The 20,955-nt window shown below is 34.5% G+C and overlaps 2 protein-coding genes across 2 annotated transcripts; both read left to right on the plus strand.

The window, feature by feature from the left end:
- The first annotated feature begins 1,001 nt into the window (after nt 1-1,001).
- On the plus strand, nt 1,002-16,538 carry LOC121975525 (conserved oligomeric Golgi complex subunit 3-like). The gene is made up of 26 exons (XM_042527230.1): nt 1,002-1,145; nt 1,281-1,364; nt 1,588-1,695; nt 2,655-2,699; nt 2,790-2,864; nt 3,028-3,123; nt 4,123-4,200; nt 5,678-5,763; nt 5,868-5,934; nt 6,036-6,098; nt 6,177-6,278; nt 6,450-6,551; nt 6,630-6,722; nt 6,831-6,919; nt 7,361-7,580; nt 10,521-10,604; nt 11,054-11,170; nt 11,263-11,295; nt 11,742-11,828; nt 11,941-12,003; nt 13,592-13,708; nt 14,364-14,456; nt 14,825-14,950; nt 15,018-15,118; nt 15,426-15,579; nt 16,274-16,538. Exons 1-25 carry the CDS (start codon nt 1,056-1,058, stop codon nt 15,553-15,555), a joined length of 2,349 nt encoding a protein of 782 aa, XP_042383164.1. The 5' UTR covers nt 1,002-1,055; the 3' UTR covers nt 15,556-15,579; nt 16,274-16,538.
- A 1,055-nt stretch (nt 16,539-17,593) lies between these two features.
- Nucleotides 17,594-18,463, plus strand: LOC121975526 (dormancy-associated protein homolog 4-like). The gene is made up of 3 exons (XM_042527231.1): nt 17,594-17,945; nt 18,030-18,135; nt 18,269-18,463. Exons 1-3 carry the CDS (start codon nt 17,714-17,716, stop codon nt 18,294-18,296), a joined length of 366 nt encoding a protein of 121 aa, XP_042383165.1. The 5' UTR covers nt 17,594-17,713; the 3' UTR covers nt 18,297-18,463.
- The last annotated feature ends 2,492 nt before the right edge of the window (nt 18,464-20,955 follow it).

Genomic DNA, 20,955 nt, shown 5'->3' on the forward strand with positions numbered 1-20,955 from the left:
CAAGCCTTGCTTACTTTAATCTGCATCCTTTTTCCGATGAAGCCGGTCGATTGAACCGCGGTCCTTCGTCCAGTCCTTCACAAACAATTTCTCCTTTCTCGTTTCTGAAGCATACCACTCCATTAGCTCGATCCTCATAGACCTAAATACAGATGGCAAATCCTTCAGCACAAGTTGTATGCCTTCTCTTCCCCTCAAAATCAAAAACTTACATAGGAAATTAAATCATACCTTGATACTGCCATTGAACTTGCAGAATGAAACTGATGCTTCAGTAAGTGTTTTGCTGCTGTGGCACAACCAATCCCTGCTCCTGCTCTTCCCAATTTGGCTTCTTGGAATGGTGATGCTAGTGTGAGAGAATGGAAGTGCCATGGTGTTGTAGATCAACAATGAAAGCCTTAATCCTTATTTATATCATGTGAAGAATGCTCTTCATCTTCCCTTGTTTATATCATCCTCACTTGCTTCTAAAATCACATGTCAATAGACAATAGACATGCTCCTGCTTTTCATTCCACAAAGGCATTGCTGTGTTGAGTGATCAACAAAATACTTGAACCAGGATAGCCAATGGAGGAAATTGACATGTTTTTTGTGCTCAATTCAGAAAGAAATTGACAAGTTCCCACAAGCTTTTGAAGTTTGTTATTTAAGGTTCTTCCATTTGGAGCAAGAGAAAAAGGTTGGAGTTCAATGCTTGTTCTTGGCCAGAGAATATCACCATGTGCAAACTTTCCATTTTTTTTCTGATTTTTTTCAGATTATTTTGAGATTGTTGTTGATATATAAATTTATTTAATTTTTCATAAATTTTGTCAGTGAGTATGTATGAAGCCAAATCACGTGATTCAAAGAAATTGAAGAATTTTCAAAAATGGAGGGTGTTTTGGAGTAATTTGACAATTAAAAAAAAAGGAGGTAATTTGTTGGAGTTTCAAACCGGGTTCGGATCAGGTTCGGTTTTCGCGAAGGATCCGATTTCATTTACAGTCGGATCCATTGTATGTCTTCGTCGCCTCTCAGTTCTCCGGCATCTGCTCTCCTCTTCTCTCATGGCGGCCACGGCATCGGCGACCGCTAACGCTCTTCCGAAATCTGGGGCCGTATCCAAGGGCTACAACTTCGCTTCCACTTGGGAGCAGGTAATCCGGCATCCTATCCTTGATGTCGCCATCCCTGGCAGGTCTTCGATGTGGATCTGTGCGTTTGGCATCAGATCCAGTCGGCTAGGAGTACGTGATATTGATGTTTGTTTTATCTGCATCTTTCCCCTGCAGAATGCTCCCTTGACGGAGCAGCAGAAAGCCGCGATCTTGGCGCTGTCCAATGCAGTCGCGGAGAGGCCCTTCCCTCCTAATTTGGTGAGTGTTGCAATATTCTCATCTTAGTTTGTCTCGTACACTGTTCAATTCTTTCCGAGTTTCGATGACTTCAGGATTTTTTTATTTTACGTCTGGGCTCGAAGTGTCGTTTTTTTCTTCCTGGGTTTTCAATTGCTGTTTAATTGCTTGGTAGTCGATACGTTGTAAGGAAAATCTTCTTTGACTAAATTCTTTGCTGCTGATCCTAGTTTATTTGCTGTAGTCTCAGGAGCAGGTTCCAGCAAAGGGTAGTGATTCAGTAGCTTCTCCTAATGTTTTAACATTGGAGGATTCTGGGGCGATAGATGTCGTCTTAGTCAATACTCATCAGGTTTTTCTTCTACTCCTCATTTGGGTGTGAAGCTATACATTAGAAACATAAAATAGTATATGATGCCCTTGTTGGTGCACTCATATGCTAACACTTGTCTGTTAAGAAGTTAATTGTTTAGCAAGTCAACTAAACTTTTTCCGTTTTCTAAAAAAATCTAGATTTTTTTTCCTTTATGACGGGATTTTCATGCTATTGCATTTATTTAAATGTCCTTTGCAACTGAAATTGAAAAGCAGATAGCGGTATTGGCTGATCAAATATCTATTTCACCGTTTTGGGAATTTAAGTTCCTCAATCAAAATTTATATAGGAAATTGTCCAACTAGCACATTATGGATGATCATACTAATGTTTTTATTAAGGTGCAGAATTGCACTCAGAGAGTTATAGTTGTTATATTGACATTCTATAACCATGATAAGATGACATCAAGTGTGCATCTAGCACGATCTACTGACTGAAGTTTGGATTTAGATATCAAAGTGTATATAGCCGGAGTTAGTTATTTGTGCTTGAGAAACAATAAAGCTAGAAAAGGCAACTCTCAAACCATGGTAAATGTTTCTTTTTTCATGAAAATTGAAACATTGCAGATCGAAAAACATACATTCCTCTTACAATTTCAATGTTTAAAATGGACTATTGTCATAAATCTACCATCCATATTGTGCCTTGCTATTGACTCTCTAATGTGGTGCCTATTTGGAGGGAGTAAATAGAAGGGAATTTGAATAGTTGAAATGAACAGAAAAGAAAAGACATGATTTGAGCTATCTTATTTTTTATTCTATTTCATTTATCTTGTTTATTAGATGGAATTGTAGCAACATTATTATTGTACCATGGATCACCTTCCCTCTCTTCACCCTTTGCTTTCCACAAAGCTGTCAGTTATTCTAGAATATGTTTAGTTTTCAAAGAATTTCTTCTGACGCCTTATCATCATTTCCTTGTAGTTCTACAAATGGTTTTCAGATCTTGAATCAGCTATGAAGTCAGAGGTTGATAAATACCAATTACTTTTCAGTTGACTAAAATTAGATGGTTTTGCATATGGAAACAAAATGATGGACATTCTAATTTAATTTTAGACAGAGGAAAAGTATCGTCTCTATGTTAATACACTGGTGGACCGTGTTCAGATATGTGATGGAATTCTTCAGCAGGTAAGATTGTTTGGATATGTGGTCTTATGAGTGTCTATTTTCCCACAACAACAATGGAAGCAAGTCTCTCCCTTCTGGTTGGGAACAAATATATAGTCACTACTAGTTTACATCTGTTTAGCATGATGTATATAAACTGTTGCTGGTTTGCCTAACTTTTCAGGTGGATGAGACCCTTAATTTGTTCAATGAACTTCAGTTGCTTCACCAGACTGTTGCCACAAAGACAAAAACTTTGCATGATGCATGTGATCGTCTTGTATGTGTTCCAACCTAAACTTTTCATGTTTTCCTTGAATAGCTGTTACTATCTGATTGTAATGCTTTATGCAATATGCTTTTGCTGTCACTTTCCTAGTTTAGATAATTCTCAAGTGTCTAGGTCTTAAAGGAATACCTTGCACAGTCAGTTCAGTACTAAAGTTTGTGTATATTACCTTATAGTTAGTAGAAGCACTTTCATAAAGTTTTTAGTGAATGGATTTTAATGAAGGAATGCATCAACCTGTCAAGGGAGAATGTGACAATGGTGTTGGAAATGTACTATGTCTTTAATAATTTGAAATATCTCTATTATGAATGTACTGGAGTACATTATTTAAAATTTGAGAGTGAACTTTCTTTTGTGAATAAATTTTCTGTACTCACTTCTTTTTAGTGTGACTGAGCATGTTTCCTGGCTAAGGTCATTCACTGACTCAGGAAGATGCCAAGTCTACAGGGAAAACTCAAATCCTAATATGCTACAATATCCTTGTATTTGAATTTTGAGATTGCTTGCCCTATATTAATTTATTTGAGAAAATGACATATTAAGCTTGTTTTGCTGATTTTTGGTCAGTGGCTTCGAGTTCCCTAGGATATACAGCAGGGGAGGGATGTGGTGTCATGTTCTTGATGGGCTTTGTAACAAAAAGGCTTTCAATATGTTATCATCACAAATATTGTGTGGCAAGAAATAGGCTGTTGCTTTGACTTGATTCAATATTTTGAAATGAAGGGGTGATATGTAGCTTCCTTTTTAGCATAATCACTTTTCTCCATCCTCATGTACTCTTTTTTATTTGTTCATGAGCTCCAATACTGAAGGTTGATATTTCTTGTTGCTTTTTAATCTCAATTAATTTAATTTAGGTTCTCCTGCTTGAGTTTTATGTTATTTGTGTTGTCTGGGGTTCTGTAAAATTGAAATATGAATCAATGACTATCCAGTATATATGAATTCTTATATTCATTTTCTTTTCCTATGATTTTATAGTTGATAGAAAAACAAAGACTGATTGAGTTTGCAGATGCACTTCGAAGTAAGCTCAAGTACTTTGATGAATTGGAGAATGTAAGGTTTGATAGTAATTTTGTTAAGTACTTATTTGATTGATTAGCACATTCTTCTTTTTAGTCTGGCTGAATTATATTATATTAAATGAACTCTTTCCTGATAAATGTAGGAACAGAAACTAGGCAGCATTAAGATCATGAGACAATATTTATTTGTTTCTCTATTATTCTTAGTCAGAAGGGGAACATTGGCCCAACGATAAAGTTGTAGTCATGTGACCTTGAGGTCACAAGTTCAAGTCACGGAGACAGCCTCATGCAAAATACAAGATAAGGCTGTATAAAATAGACCCAACTCGGTTCGACCCTAACCCAAGACCTGCACTAGCGGGAGCTTCGTGCAGCGGACTCCCCCTTTATTATTCTTAGTTAAAAATCAAGGCGTCCTTGTGGTTTATGTGCCTGTGATGGTTCAATCAGCTTAGTCTATTAGTTGTAAGATTTAGGCTCAAGTATAAAGAGTCTATAAGGTGAAAAACAAACAACAGATATAAAGTGCTAGATTGCTGTATTTATTGACACCCTGCCAGCATTGATAGCTTTTGTCAGAGTTGTTCAAGTTAATAAAGAATTTTATTTAAACATTATAAGATATAAATTTTTAAACAAGTAAAATTTTTCTGGCCTAGACACTTAGAAATGATTCTTAAGAAGCAACAGATTTGCCCACATAGTAGTTGTTCTCAGATTCAATGAAAACCACTATCAAGACCTAGTTCTTCAGTCAAAGATTGCTTGTACTTTTGCAGCATAGGTAGTCATACACTACAATAAAAATTTTCATGAATGTATCACCATCTCCTCTAATAATGTTTTTCATGAATGCATTGTCTTACTTTTATTCCTTGTGTTCTTTGTTTAGCTTTTCTATCTGTTTCATTTTCCTCACTTTTATCAAATGTAATGCCCAATATCAAGCTCTTTCTAACTTTTTAGAAGAAATTGGGCAGCAAAAATATAAGATAAGCATAATAGAATAGCTACATTAATTTAAAATTTATAGGTACTGTATTGTAGAAACTTTATTATTTATTATTTTTCATTGGTCTTTATCAGATGAAAAATTCTATTGTCTAGTGGATTCAACTGCTAAGGCGCTAATTGATATTTTATGTTGTTAGTGGTCTACTTTAATGAGATTTAACCTTCTGCTTAATACATTTTCATTTTTCTTTATTAGTTGATAAATAATTTTGTTTAGATAAACAACCAAATCATGGTTTGTATCTAGATGCACCCTTGATAAAGTTGAACGCAAGTCTCACATAAATGAGTTCTTGTTGCTCGTTTGACTTGTATTTTATATGCTATTCTTGAATTGTCTTATGTATTTACCACCACAATCCACCTGTAAAGCTTTTACCATCTATTTGGATGTAATTTTACTTAATTGATCCCCTATAAATTGTTAATTTAAGTGTTTTGGATTTAATATAGTTTTCTTAGTGATATGCAGAGTCCTGTGTCTTTTGTAGGTTTCTTCCAGTTTCTATTCTCCAAATATGAGTATCAATAGCAGAGAGTTTCTTCCTTTACTAAAACGCCTTGATGAATGCATTTCGTGAGTGATTTTCACTTAAGATGTTGCAATTTCATCACAAAAGTATTTTTCCATCGTTTGACAACTGCAAATGTTGTTTTTGCACATGCGATGCTCCAAACTAGATTTGTTGAGAGCAATCCTCAGTATGCGGAATCTGGTGTTTACTTGGTCAAATTTCAACAACTTCAGGTGCATGTCACTTGTTTTCATTTAGTGTGAATGTATCAGTTCGCCATAATTTCACTGTCATTATGGTTTGACAATGAACAATTTCTGATATCTTTTTACAGTCAAGAGCATTAGGCATGATTCGGTCTCATGTGCTTTCTGTTCTAAAAGGTGCTTCTTCCCAGGTGAATGAAACATCTGAAGAATTTTTTTTATCAATTAAACTTCACATAACCATCTGAAACATAGTTTCTCTGCTGCAGGTTCAAGCTGCTATACGTGATAGTGGTTCAAGCAGAACAACTGTTTCAGAGGGTGTTGAGGCATCAATTATTTATGTTCGCTTCAAAGCAGCAGCTAGTGAGGTATAAACAATCAAAGCTTTGTTAAAGAAACTTCTGTTTATTTAGTTTATGGAAATTATATTCTGAGTAACCTGAATATATGCCAAGGATTAGATATCTTACAATTTTATTAGAAATACATGTGGTTGATCTGCCGTTAAATAGGATGTAATTTGGATTCAACATTTGCAGATGAAACCCATCCTAGCTGAAATTGAGAGTCGAACTAGGAAAGAGTACACCCAAATTCTTAAAGAATGCCACAAACTATACTGTGAGCAGAGGCTTTCCTTGGTGAGTACATGGTTCTACTCTAATATGTTCAGTTATAGTTAGTCATTTTTAACATTCTTTTTGCATGTGTCTTTTCAGGTGAAAGGTATTGTGCAACAACGAATCTCAGAGTTCTCAAAGAAAGAAAAGTTGCCATCCTTAACTAGGTCTGGATGTGCATATTTAATGCAGGTGAATTTTATTTCATTGTAATCAAAATCTTCGGTTGGATTCAAATTTTAGTACACAGACTATTGGTGCTGTACAACTGAATTTTCTTATGGGTGAATTTTCTTAAAGGTTTGTCAGCTTGAGCACCAACTCTTTGAACATTTCTTTGCATCATCTTCGGCTGATGTCTCGAGTTTGTCTCCTTTAATAAATCCTTTGTAAGTCAATTCTTATAGAAAAAAATTCTGCCTTCTTATTTTGGCAAGTTCTTTGCAACTAATAGTGTAGCAAATGTCATCTTAGATTCAGGAAGTTTACAGATAACAAGAATTTTTGGATTTTTCACTACCAATGAACATATAATCAATGCTTTAAGCACAATGTCTCTTCTAGAAACAGACTAATCTTAATCTATTGTTTTTTCTAGGGTTTAGTGTTATATGGTTTCACAAAAATTGGACACTTTTTTCTCAGGTCTAATACTTTGCTATCCATCTGCAGGATCTAACTCTTCATATTTGATTGAAGTAGATTATATCTCCTCATGTTTGCATTCCCTTTGATAGATGTCACATTGTCTGAAGCATATATTTACTCTATTTTATTAATTTCCATTATTACTTTTGAATGATTTTTTATTTTATTTTATTAACTCTCAGGTCCACATATCTGTATGATACACTGAGACCTAAACTGATACATGAAGCAAATCTTGATTCACTTTGTGAACTTGTTGATATTCTGAAAGTTGAAGTTCTAGGAGAGCAGCTAAGTAGACGTGGTGAGTCACTTGCAGGATTACGCCCAACATTGGAAAGGATACTAGCAGATATTCATGAAAGACTGACATTTTGTGCTAGAACATATATACGTGAAGAGGTATTGCTTGCCAAAACTGACTTCTTTACCACTGCATTTTTGCAACATTTTTTTGAAATTTCAAATTGTTTGAAACTGATATTTCTCCCAGTTTCAAACCGAACTGCCTACCTATAAATTCTTAGGTTGACTGAATAATTCTGAATGCCTTTTCTATTGATGCCATTAGTAATGAATTTTGAAAAAAGTGTTATGCAAGATTGAGCCAACAAATTCTAATTTTAATGTGCTATGGGCGTGATGATTCTGTTATTGCAGTTGATTTATTAAAAATCTGTCGAATTTCCACCTTAACAGCTTCATAAAGAAGTCCCAAATCTGTTGTTAGATATATTTTGTTGGTTTCCTAACCTCTAATCTTGGTAGAGGAATAGAATGTCATGGTTTACAAGTGGATCAGTTGTATCCACATTTTTTTTTGGATAATTAAAATTTTATAGCACAGTCAAGTCGATCAGTTGTATCCACATAAATCAATAGCAGGTGGTTTGTCAACTTTTAGGTGACTATTCTGGGGTTATGGTTCAAGCATTCTAATATTCCTGTTGAGCTAAGCTAGCTAATATTGCCTTCTGTCAAGGAACTTAAAAATATAATTTCCCTACTAATATCATAATCTTAAAAATAAAATGTCACATGAAGCAAAAAAATGAAACTTTTGAACGATTATATAAAAAACTAGATATAAAAGAAGGGGAAAGAGACATTTATAGAATAGCTAAAGTGAAAGAAATGAAAACAAGAGATTTTAGCCAAATAAAATGTATTAAAGATGAATGTAATAGGGTATTAGTAAACGATGGAGAAATAAAAGAGCAGGAAGAAGTTTTTTCATCAATTTTTTAATGAAGGTTTAGGTGACCAACTTAACTTAGCTAATTTAAGTAGGTCAAATAAGCATAGAAATTTTAATTTTTATCGTAGAATTCAAACTTCAGAAATAAAATAAACTTTGAATGAGATGCACAATGGGAAAGCCGTTGGACCAGACGATATTCCGATAAATGTATGGAAGTGCTTAGGGAAACAAGGTATTGAATGACTTACAAAATTATTTAACATGATATTGAAAACGAAAAAAATACCTGATCGATGGAGGATAAGTACTTTAGTTCCCTTATATAAGAACAAGGGAGACATACAAAATTGTGCAAACTATAGGAGTATTAATCTAATGAGTCATACTATGAAACTTTGGGAAAAAAGTAATAGAAAAAAGATTAAGGAAATGACAGAAAATCAATTTGGGTTCATGCCTGGAAGGTCGACAATAGAAACTATACATTTTCTTAGACAATTAATTGAAAAATATCGGGAGCAAAAACAAGATCTACACATGATATTCGTTGACTTAGAAAAAGCTTATGATACAGTCCCAAAAGAAATTATATCGAGAATTTTAGAAAAGAGAGATGTTAGCGTAACATATATTGAACTAATTAAGGATATGTATGAGGATGTAACGACCAGAGTAAAGACTTCAGGCAAAGTAACTGAAGCATTTCCAATAAAAATAAGGTTACATCAAGGATCAGCTCTAAGTCCCTATCTTTTTACACTAATTATGGACGAACTCACTGCGCACATTCAAGACATAGTACTGTGATGTATGTTGTTTGCAGATGATATTATTTTGGTAGATGAAACACGTGAAGGAGTAAATGCTAAACTAGAATCTCGGAGGGAACACTATAAGAGAAAGGTTTTAAGCTTAGTAGATTAAAGACAGAATATATGGAATTTAAGTTTAGCAATATTAGAAGTAATGAAACAATTGTTAAGATAAGAGAGGACGAGTTGTCCAAAACCGAGAGATTTAAATATTTAGGATCATTTTTACAAAACGATGGAGGGATTGAGAGAGATGTTTTACATAGAATACAAGCAGGATGGGTGAAATGGAGGGGAGTGTCGAGTGTTTTATGTGATCGTAAAGTACCTCTTAAACTTAAAGGTAAGTTCTATAAAACCGCAGTTAGACCTACTATGTTATATGGAGCTGAATGTTGGGCTGTGACTTGAGCACATGAGCAGAAAATGAGAGATGAGAGTTGCAGAGATGAGGATGTTAAGGTGGATGTGTGGACATATGAGGATGGACAAAATAAGAAATGAGAGCATTAGAGAGAAAGTCGGAGTTGCATCTATTGAGGAAAAACTCCGAGAGACACGTTTAAGATGGTACGGGCATGTACTTAGACGACCAATAAATGCTCCAGTTAGGCGATGTGAAACTATGATAAACATGCATATCAAACAAGGAAGAGGAAGACCAAAAAAGACTTGGTTAGCAACAATAAAACAAGATAAAATTTATTTAAATATAGATGATGATATAATAAGAGATAGAGCTCAATGGCGTCAAAGGATTCATACAGCCGACCCCACCTAGTGGGAAAAGGCTTGGTTGTTGTTGTATGGAACAAGCATGAATAGGCTAAGTTATGATACCATTCTTGCAAGGTAATTTGACACCTCTTGATGGAAAACGCAAAGTACTGAGTTTCAATATCAACAGTAGAGGAGCTATATGTGATTAAGTCAAAAAGAAGGGACTTTCATGTAAAGAACCTTTACCTCGGTGTTTTGGTATATGAAATCATAACCTTTATCCTTGTTTTTCAAGATGCTCCATATGCAGTTCCTTTAGGAATAATATTGTTTGGCATACCTCATGCTATTTTCTTTGAAGCTACATCTATTTCAACTATAATTGTTGAAAACCATCTTCAATTTAAGATTTTAAAAGAGTCTTATTATATTATAGAACATATCATCTCATAGTTTTGATTAAAACTTTTAAGGTGCCCATAGATAGTGTGCGAATAGTTTTGAAATACTTAAGCTTAATAGCTAATGAGTTACTAACTAGTTGCCTTCTATCTATTTGTTTTTTGGTACTGATGATTAATTAATGATATCAATATTAACTATTGGCAGATTGCTAATTACCGTCCTTCTTCCGATGAACTTGATTACCCTGCAAAACTAGAGCAATCTGTTGGTGCAACTTCAAGTGCTAGTGTATGTATCCTCTCATATGTATTTTCTGCCAAATACAAAAATTTTCACTTTTGTTTTTCTTCCTTAATATTATGTCCTGTGCCTACATGCAAAAGGTAGAATCTATTCAGATAGGCTCATCATGCATAAGCTTATTATATTTGTTAATTGCATGCTTGTTTCTGGTTAACTTTTATATGCACCAAGTAGTTTTACTTTAGATGGTTCTCATGCAATAATTTATATTCTGGTATAAGAAGCCTGTTCACATCTTGTAAGGTAAAGGATTAGTGTTTCATTACAAATATTTTAGTCACTTTTGTTTGAGCTAGTTATTTACCTTATTAAGTATCTAACTATTAATTATTATATATATAGCTACCTGTTTACCCTATTAAGTATTAATTAATATGTGTATTTTTTTTTCCTATTTTAATCTTCTGAATAACTTTGGCTTAATTTAATTTAAGGTTGACGATAACTCAGATGTTTTCAAGACTTGCTATCAGCCACTGGAAAAAACAGTGTCATGCCTCTCAAAGTTATACCATTGCTTGGAGCCCATTGTATTTACTGGTCTAGCTCAGGTAAAAAGAAGCTTGCTGTTTTTCCCTACAATTTGCCTTTAATGAAATATTCTATTGGTAAATATGTCTAAACTTTTAAAACAAAATTTCAGGAAGCTGTGGAGTTTTGTTCCATATCTATTCAGGTCTGTTTACTCATTTTCACCAGAATTGTTCATAGGAGATCTGATTCATATCCTTGTCCTACTAGATTAGGATTACTAATGGTATAGTGGCACAAAATAAAATACAAACCAGAATCTTGCCCACGTGACAGTCCTATGTGGTTATACCCAAAGGGAAATTATGAAATTATATCTGTTGAAATATGCATAAAAGAAGAATATGTGCCTAAATTTTGTAAGGCATAAACTTCAATGATTGGGTAAGATTAATAAAGAGTAACAAGGTTGATTGTGATGATGATAACAATTAAAAAAGAGTTTGGTTATACAGGCTATATGTTTTAAGTTTTTTAGCTGAAGAATAACATCTGTGTGTGCATGCAAAACAGAATAATTTCATTGAAAATGACATTTCTTGGTGTCTTTCATTGTTTTAAATAAATGTCTCATTCAGCCACTTTGCTCAGAATGCCAGCAAATTGGTAACAAAGAGGTCATCCACAATGGATGGACAACTTTTTCTTATCAAGCACCTCCTTATCTTGAGGGAACAGGCAAGTAATTTCTTCTTTGCTCACTTAACTATCATGAACAAAAAAAACCATTTTGGCTTTTTGAAGCAAACAAGGGATCTCATTCTTCTTAATCCTCCCTGTCAAATTTCAGATAGCACCATTTGACATTGAGTTTTCTGTAACTCACAAGGAGCTGGATTTTTCTCATTTATTGGTTAGTGCTAGCCGAACACTTATTTGTATCTCTGCTCCTTTTGCTAATATACTGCAAGAAAGTAGAAAATGATTAATTTGTAGTTCCTGTAGGATGGTTAAAGCTTAGCTTGTCGTCATGTCTACACTAGAAAGCCCACAATCAGCTATCCACTGTATATCAATTTTTTAACATTGCACCACTAAAAGAGATGAAGGCTTTTGTATGCCCATATGGGCATGGAGAGTGTCTCTCTCTAGGCAAGGAATGCTTTGTTTTCACTGTTGATGTGCCCATCTGCTAAATATGCAGTGACTATGTTGCACATATAGGGTTTGATTGATAGAATGGACTCTTCCAGTTAGAATTATTGGTTTCAGTGGTGAAAATTATTATTCTGGTATAAGTTTGACACAGTATTGAAGCTACTTTCACCATGTTGGTGAATATAAGTATTTTAGGCAATGCATTTGTCAGGGTTAACATGGTTTAATTGAAGTATGCAAGGATCAGTTGATATTTTTTATCTATGAGCTAAAAAATTGTATGGAAATGTTTTTGTGGCTCAGCATTAAACTGGTTAGTTTTGTGAGATTTTGGAAGAAGACTATATGTTACTATTATGCAAGTTGAAATGAAGATATTTTAACTGACTGCCAACATGATAATTTGTATCTTTGGAGAAAATTGTAATATCTGATTGTCATTTTAATTTGGGGAAGGCATAGTTTATGTTTATACTGATATCTGTACATTTTGCATTATGGACGAAGACAGCTGCTGTGCCCATGCCTAAGAGGATAAATCTTGGAAACTCAATAGGCAATGGGCTTAAGCAAGCAATAGGGAAGAGTACAACAATGGAAAGTTGGGATATAATGGAGGATTGCAAGGTTAAAAATTCTCAGGACTTTACAAAGTGATAAGTATAAATAAGGGATAAGCCACGAGATTTATAGACTACATGTAACTTGGAAGTAAATCTGACTAAGTCATGCAAATTGGGAATAATTGAATTTTGAATTCAATTTCAGTTTAAAAAAGAATTCAATTTGTTTAGTAGATTGTCTTTTGTGGTTTTTATCTTTTATTTAGGTAAATCAATTCATTATTGTGTTTCCCAATTTGGTTATTTATTTTCTAGTTTTCATAGGGTCAAGTCTAAATGTATATGTAATGCTCATCTCACAATCAATAAAAATTGTACCGCCTTCTCTACGTGAGATTCTTCCTCTTTGTGAGTTTATGCCCGTGTTGGTGCAACATCACCAAGATTGGTTGCTATTGAATCATTAATCAAACACAAATCAGAATTTTATTCCTTGTAACAGACCAAAGCTTGTTCATATGTCTTTTCTTGTTATGGTGCTTAATTTCTTAACATCATTTTTCATTAATAACTGCTAAACTTTTGTGTTAACTTTATGTTTTTGTGATTTAAACATACATGATGATAAATAAACAAAGGTGGTGTTACTTCTCTATATTATCTAGCAATGTTCATTTTCATTATGATTTTTTTTTTCCTTAATGAATAATGCCATAGTAATGCAAAAAGTTTGGTGTAACTTCATTTTGAAATGATCTCATGTTTTACTGGATATTCCAGGAGCATCTGAGGAGGATTCTCAGAGGTCAGTCCTCACTATTTGATTGGTCGATGTCATCTTCCTTAGCTAGAACCTTCTCACCTCGGGTTCTTGAGAGTCAGATAGATGCAAAGAAGGTGCTATTCAGATTTTAGAATTTTATTGTTATAAAATTCAGGGGTTCCATACATCTTCCACCTTTCTATTGTAATTTGTGCAGATTAATAAGCTGCTATTTCAATTTCAGGCAATACATGTGAAACCACAATCATAAATTAATCAGCACACTTACAATTATAGTAGTCTAGCAATTTGATTTTAGCTATTAACGTATAGCGGCACACCTAGCCGAACATTGTCAGTGTGTTCTCCCTTTGTCAAATTTCATTGGACTACCAGGAAATTTTTAATCAATGCTGGGACAACCATTGAAAAGATCACAAGAGTGATGATATTAAAAATGAAAAGTTTTTGGTTAAAATGAAAATAATCTAAAACATTTCTAATTTTAAACTTACTATGTAGTCTTTCTGGATCATGCAATTCTTAGGCCTCTAATACAAGGCCCCTTTTCATTGTTACATTCATTCAAAAATCAATAGAGCTCTTGGTTCTTCTATACTCTTGTTTCTCTTGTGACGTTGCCAATTGAAACATGCAAACCCACAACATTGTGTAATAATTTATTATGATTGTTCTTGATTTTTTTTTTTTTGTCTTTATTAGTTTGTTTTTAAATGAAATTTGCTGCTGCCACAACTCTGCATTTGGATTAAGTTTATTTGATTACAGGAACTCGAGAAAAGCCTTAAAGCTACTTGTGAAGAATTTATAATGGCTACTACAAAGTTAGTGGTAGATCCCATGCTGTCATTTGTTGCAAAGGTATTACATTCTTCTCATTCTTAGGTACACCAGTTAGATTATGTGGTTAGTGATCAACATATATGCAGTGCCACTTTTCTTCGTCATAAGCAGAACAATCCCCTACTGATTTTTGATTGACGCGAATAAAATACATATAGCACATTAATGCTTGATACTAACATGATGGTTGCAAAACTTGCTTATATTTCGTAAGTTGCTTGATCCTATCTACTTTCTGCTTTCCATAAAATAACAAATTTAATTCATTTGGTTGGCTGCAAATTTTCTCATCATGATTGCTGCCGCATTTTACTGTGAGCTATAATAACTCAAGATGATCAATCTAATTAGATTCAAATCGCTGTGATAAAATCTCTCGTTCTTAGGTTACTGCAGTCAAAGTTGCAATATCCTCAGGAAATCAAGGGCAGAAGTTGGATCCTGTTCTAGCAAAACCACTTAAGAGTCAAGCATTTGCTACTCCTGACAAAGTTTCTGAGTTAGTTCAGAAGGTATGCTCAGTATAAAAGGAAAATTGATAGTTTTGCATCGTGCTAATCAGTTTGTTGGCACGAACAGGTTGCGACTGCTATTCAGAAAGACTTGCCTCAAGTAATGACAAAAATGAAGCTATATCTGCAAAACCCATCAACTAGAATGATTTTATTTAAACCCATCAAGTGAGTTAGACTCAACTGATTTCTTCAAATCAAAAGCTCAAAAGTTATCCTAGATTCTTTATTCTGTTGGTTGATTAAAATCAAAATAAAATAAAAACTATTGTAGTTTGATTCAAAGTTTCTAAGATACCTGTGTCCAATCATTCTTTTTTACTCTTATTTTGTTGATTAAAAACTGTTCTGTGGTTATCAAAAGATGATTTTAGGTAAAAATATAGATTTGTGATTTGACGAAACATAGGGTTGTAACTTGTAACACTTGATTGTTAGTCAAATGGACTACTAATTTCAGTGTCCTTCATTGCAGGACAAATATAGTTGAAGCTCATTTGCAGCTGCAGACGCTGATAAAATCTGAATATCTGGCGGAAGAAATTGAAAGTCTCGGGATGGTCGCAATACAAGATCTTCAAGCTCAACTCGACAGTCTTCTTTAAGTTCAGCAATGGTTTGGCTTTCTGGTAAGCATATGCTTTATCTGTTGGACCTTTTTCATTTTGTTTTTCTTCACAACACCTGTAAATTTAATGAGGACTAAAATAAGTTCATTCAAGATTTTGGTGATGCACATTGTATGGTTTTCTAGGGAGTAATTCTACTTCATTTCAGTAAAATAACTCAAATAAGGTGTCATTTGTGATTAAAATGTGTTGTTTGCATATGCCATGCGTTTTGCATAATGTATTTCTTATCCGTGTGCACTTTCATTAGTAGTCGCATACTTAATCTCAAAGCATATTATCATACTTGCACGTAGACGTCTATTAAATTGGTGTAACTACATCTACTAATTTGTTGCATATGCAAATACAAAGCTGGTGCACCTTTAATTAAAAAAATCTGTGAGATATAATTTTTGTGAGATATTTATATTTTTTATTGTTTTTCATATCACAAACTCTAAAATTGGTCTGCATGTGCCTATTAAATTATTGCATCTTTTAAGTAAACTGACGCATTTTAGAATACAGACAGAACTAGTACAATGAAATATTAATATTTTTTTAATGCTCACATATTACATACGAGTCTATCAAAATTAGTGCACTTTAGAATAAAAAGATATATATCCATCTTTTACTGATATCCCATATGATAAAATACACCCCCTTATTAGATCTGTATGTTGTAATTTACTAAGCTTTCTTCTTGCAGAGGTTAATAATTCCAAGCAGACAAAAGATTGAACGAATCCGATTCTGAGGTGCGGTTCCAATTCCATTGCATGATCGAGTGATGCATCAGTTCTAGGAAACTGCTGCAAGGGAATATATGAATTTTTTTTAGCCGTTCAAGCATGTATTAATGTTCTTGTGTTAGTTCAACTTTTTGTTACGAGATATGATTCTTCTAATGAATTCGTTGGTTTTACCACTATTAAATGAAACTTGAAACTTGGTAGTACTTTATCATGTGCTTAGCACATCTTGTAAAAGCATATGTGAAGAAGCACTTCGGTTACGTTCTTTGTAGGAAAAAGGAGTTCCTTTTTGCTTGAAAGGAAATTGAGGATATGTTCTTCGATATAACTCAAGCATAATATTGGTCCCTAGAATAATTAATGCTTCTTCCTCTCCTATGGTTTCCTTTAAACTTATCATTGATAAACCAATGATTAGGGTCTTGGTTTGCACATACTATTGCTTGGTCAGTTTCAATTAAGGAGTCACACCAAGAAACCATTTACTTCTAAGCAAGCATTAATTCCTAAATCACCAATTACTTCAACCGCACCCTCAAATATGGCATATCCCTCACAACAGCTTCTTATTACTGCCCTCCTTAATGACAGCAACTGATACCTAATCTATGGATTAGTCTCTGGTGTGGAAATTACAGCTATCAAAGACAGTGATAGATTTTGATCATTTGTATGGCTCAATAATTCGCCCACTCCCCTCTTCTGATGACTGACACCACACAATAGTATCGGTCATTCTTGACAAACGGATAGATTCAAAAATCTAACTGTATCATTTGTTTATTATAAGATCATTAGAACGGTAAGGCGGATTAAAAAAAATCTCCAACTCAACTTAATTTAAAACGAATTAGGGGTCAGACGGACCATCCATTAAAAATTTTAAATAAATATAGAAAGATTTCTACTGAATTTTATTTTTCATAAATAATTTTGTTTTTTTTTCTCAAATGATACATCGTTTGAGAAAATTGGAACCAGTGAATCCAAATCATTTACTTTTATAAAATAACTTTGTTAGAACAAAGCGATGACGAATAGTGTGATGTCGATTGAATAATATTAATTATATATTTGAAAAATATATGAATTTGTCATTGTCATGGGACCGTAGGATTTAAGTCTTTTACTCGTAGAGACAAGTGTCTAGAAAAATCTCATAAGTGAACAATAATGCATATGAATTATCCAATGGCATTCATGAAATTTTCACCAATACCATGGCCATTTGTTTTCCTCCGTTCACTTCCCTCTATAAATGCCCACGCCCCTGGCGATTTGAGGGAAGCCTTCGATATGTCCGTCCATTTTGATGTAACGGCCGCTACGCTGTTTATGGCGGGCGCTACTTAGTTATTATAACAAGAATAATAACACTAATAATTGAGTAGAGAATGGGAATTCTCCACCATCTGTGGGACGACACGGTCGCCGGGCCTCCGCCGGACTCCGGCCTCGGGAGACTACGCAAGTCCTCCTCCTTTTCTCCTTCCTCCTCCTCGACGGCGTCGGCGCCTCCTGCTGCCCTCCAGGTCACGAGGAGCATCACGATCCTCCGGATCGGCGGTCCCTCGTCTCCGTCGGCCGCATCCTCCCCTCGCAGCGCCCCTGACTCCCCTGCTTCCGGTGAGACCGCCGCCCGTAGGACAGCTAGCGTCGTGGAACCTCAGCGAGATCGGTTTTGAACTTTTTTTTTCTTTGCTTCTGCAGCTTCGACGCCGAGGGGGGACTGGAAGAGGCCCCGGAGGAAGTCGGCGCCGGCGGAGGGCGGGGGATCCGACGCCGTCGAGCCGAGGAAGCCCACTGTCTATGACTGGTTCGTCCTGTTCTTTCCTTACCTTCTTCTCTTTCTCCAAAAACAAAAAAAAAAAAAACCAAATTTTTAAAACAAAGATTGCATTTTTTTTTTGTTTCAAATTTTTACTGAAAGCTGATCCATGATCGAGCAGGGTGGTGATTAGCGCTTTGGACAGATGAAGAAAAACTAGAAAAATTGAAGAATCTGCAGAGTTTTAGTGGTTTGATGGAGATTATATACATGACTTTTGTCGAGATGTCTCCTTGTATCTGTATGGTTCATGGGAGTTATTCAGTGTATGCTATTAGAGTTTTATGTGAGAAGTAGTATTTGCTCTTTGATCGAAGATCGGACTCACAACCTGTTCTTGAATCCTTGCAAAAAAATTTTTTAAAAAAAACAATAAACAATCAACAATAAACAAGCACAGGAAAAGGAAACAACTTTGTGTTCAATCCAGTACTGCTTCGATCTGGCAGACACCTGTTTTTTTGTCCTTGAATATTTTTGTTAATTTAGGAAGATGACATCACTGGTGAGGTGGTAGGAATAGAATTTAATGGAGAGACATGATTGAAGTAATCGACCATAAATATTTAAAAACACTGATAAGCTATGACATCATAAGCTATTTAATGTAAATGAAAAATGAAATTTCTCACAGAATATATAATTTCTTTTAATTTTATTAAAAGATATATGATTATTTTAATATTTATGATAGAACATATTTTTAAATATATTTTTTATTTTATTCTTCTGATAAATTTATTTTTTTCCTTTTCACTATAATTTTTTTATTTTTTCGTCTATTTACTCTCTTCTATATATGCAATCAATTTAATTTTTCCTCTCCGCTCTTCTTTTTCCTCTTTTTTTTTTTCCCATGCGTGTATACATAACATAGACTTGATATATGAATCATATCAGGCCCACAACGTTTAGAGTTTAGTTAATTTTTTGATAACATTTTAATAGATTTAAAGAAGTCGAAATAATCAATAGATGACATATTTGAATTCTTTGTAACCTTAGAAATCAATAGAAATTAATCCATTATTTATTTCGGCTTATACGAAGGTGTAATATTGTAATAATGATGAATGGACAAAAATCCTCATATGTGGGCCTGATATGAATCATATTAGGCTCAACGTATGAGGATTGTTTTGCTGATTCTTTCTTATTATATTTTAACATCTTTTCGAAGTTGAAATAAACAATGGATAGCGTATTTGAACTCCTTACAATATCAGAAATCCACAGGAATTGAAATGGGTGCAATCGGAGCCCTCTAAGTCCATCAGTGAGTTTTGACCGAAACCCACTCATCGACCTAGAGATCATAGATTACAGTTGTAACGACCCAAATTTCCTCATTTGGAGTTCTAATAGTGGTTAAAAATATTTAGAAATACTTTAGAAATATTCTAGAGATTTTTAGAAATTTTTAGAGTATTTTTATGTAATTTTTGGATGTCGTTTGGTATTTTTACTAAACGAAAGAAGTTTCGACAAAAAAAATGTCCAAGTCGAGATTCGAACCCGTGACCTCCGGCCAAGCCAACCCTTAAACGAATCCGGCTGACCAAGTGTGCAAGCAGGCATTGCTAATTTAATAAAGGTCGAATTGTATTTAAGTAGTAAGTAGTTAATAGCAGAAAACAATTGGGAATAAAAGGCTTGGCTGAGGATTCGAACCCACGAGCCAAGCCTTAACCCATGCGCGGCTGACCAAGTGTTCACGCGGCCAGTTCTGTTTAAAAGGGTAGCAAATTTATTTAAAGAAGTTAACAGAATATTGAGTTATAAGAGAAGAACTTAGGGCTTGATTATTTTTCCGTGACCTAGCTTTTCCCTTCTCCTTCCTCGCGTGCGACGGCGGCGTTTCTGCTCGGGCGGAAATGAAGCCGAGCTAGGGCTTTATTTTCCGGCGGCCGGCCAAAGTTCTCCGAGGGGTTTTCTCCACTTCTCGTCGAGGAGAAGCTGTGAGCACGAAGAAGAGCCGGAATTTGAGCTGCTCGAACCCTAGAACCTTCCTTTCTTCTCGGTTTGAATCCAAGAACACGTTATAAGTTGCTTACTCACCTGCGGTAAGAGTGGTTTTCACATTCTCAAATTCATTCTTTGATTTCGGTGGTATTTGTGGCTTTAGGATTTCCTGCCATGAATTGAGATTTCAGATTTCTTGTTTTTTCCGGAGCTTGATGAAAATCCTAGAGTGGATTCCGAGATTTGATTGTTCTTTTGGCTTCTAAGTATGTTGCTTAGATTGAGCGGTTTTGGTTTAAAGTAGCTGCCGTGTATTTCAAAAGGAAGAAAGAAAATGATTGTATAGATTTGCTTTACATGTTTAGCTTTTCAGTATGATTCCTTTACTAGTAGATGAGCATGAGTAGTCTTCAGTAAGCATTCAGTTAGTTCATGTTATAGATATATGTACATGCATATCGAGATTTTTGTGAGTTAGATAGCGCTTACTAAGCATTTTACTTATAGATTGCATTTCCTCTTACTGTAGATACATGAACGGAAAAGTTTTAGCAAAGGAAGGCGACGAGGAGGTATTCGATGATGTGTGATGCCAAGACTATGGGAGAGACTTGGGATGTTATTGAGTTTTCCGCATTTTAGTGATTAAGAAACTTTTGAAGTTGTACTTTAAGATTCATCTTATTTGAAATTATTGTTGTTCTAGATTGCATGCTAAGATGTACTTAGTTTAGTATGTATGTACGTTTGGGTTATTTGTGATGTGAGTAGTGTTTGATACTTATTTAACTGCGTGAGAGTTTGTTATATGTTCCAACTACCTGTGGCTGATGTATATTATGTTTG

Source organism: Zingiber officinale, chromosome 4B (assembly GCF_018446385.1).
Source record: "Zingiber officinale cultivar Zhangliang chromosome 4B, Zo_v1.1, whole genome shotgun sequence".
Taxonomy (NCBI): Eukaryota; Viridiplantae; Streptophyta; class Magnoliopsida; order Zingiberales; family Zingiberaceae; genus Zingiber; species Zingiber officinale.

Excerpts from the sequence above, each read along its gene's own strand:
- LOC121975525 (XM_042527230.1), top strand. The coding sequence starts at position 1,056 with ATGGCGGCCACGGCATCGGCGACCGCTAACGCTCTTCCGAAATCTGGG. Across the intron at positions 4,201-5,677 it reads ACTTTGATGAATTGGAGAAT|GTTTCTTCCAGTTTCTATTC; the intron begins GTAAGGTTTGAT and ends TGTCTTTTGTAG. Across the intron at positions 10,605-11,053 it reads GTGCAACTTCAAGTGCTAGT|GTTGACGATAACTCAGATGT; the intron begins GTATGTATCCTC and ends ATTTAATTTAAG.
- LOC121975526 (XM_042527231.1), top strand. The coding sequence starts at position 17,714 with ATGGGAATTCTCCACCATCTGTGGGACGACACGGTCGCCGGGCCTCCG. Across the intron at positions 17,946-18,029 it reads CCCTGACTCCCCTGCTTCCG|CTTCGACGCCGAGGGGGGAC; the intron begins GTGAGACCGCCG and ends TTGCTTCTGCAG. Across the intron at positions 18,136-18,268 it reads AAGCCCACTGTCTATGACTG|GGTGGTGATTAGCGCTTTGG; the intron begins GTTCGTCCTGTT and ends ATGATCGAGCAG.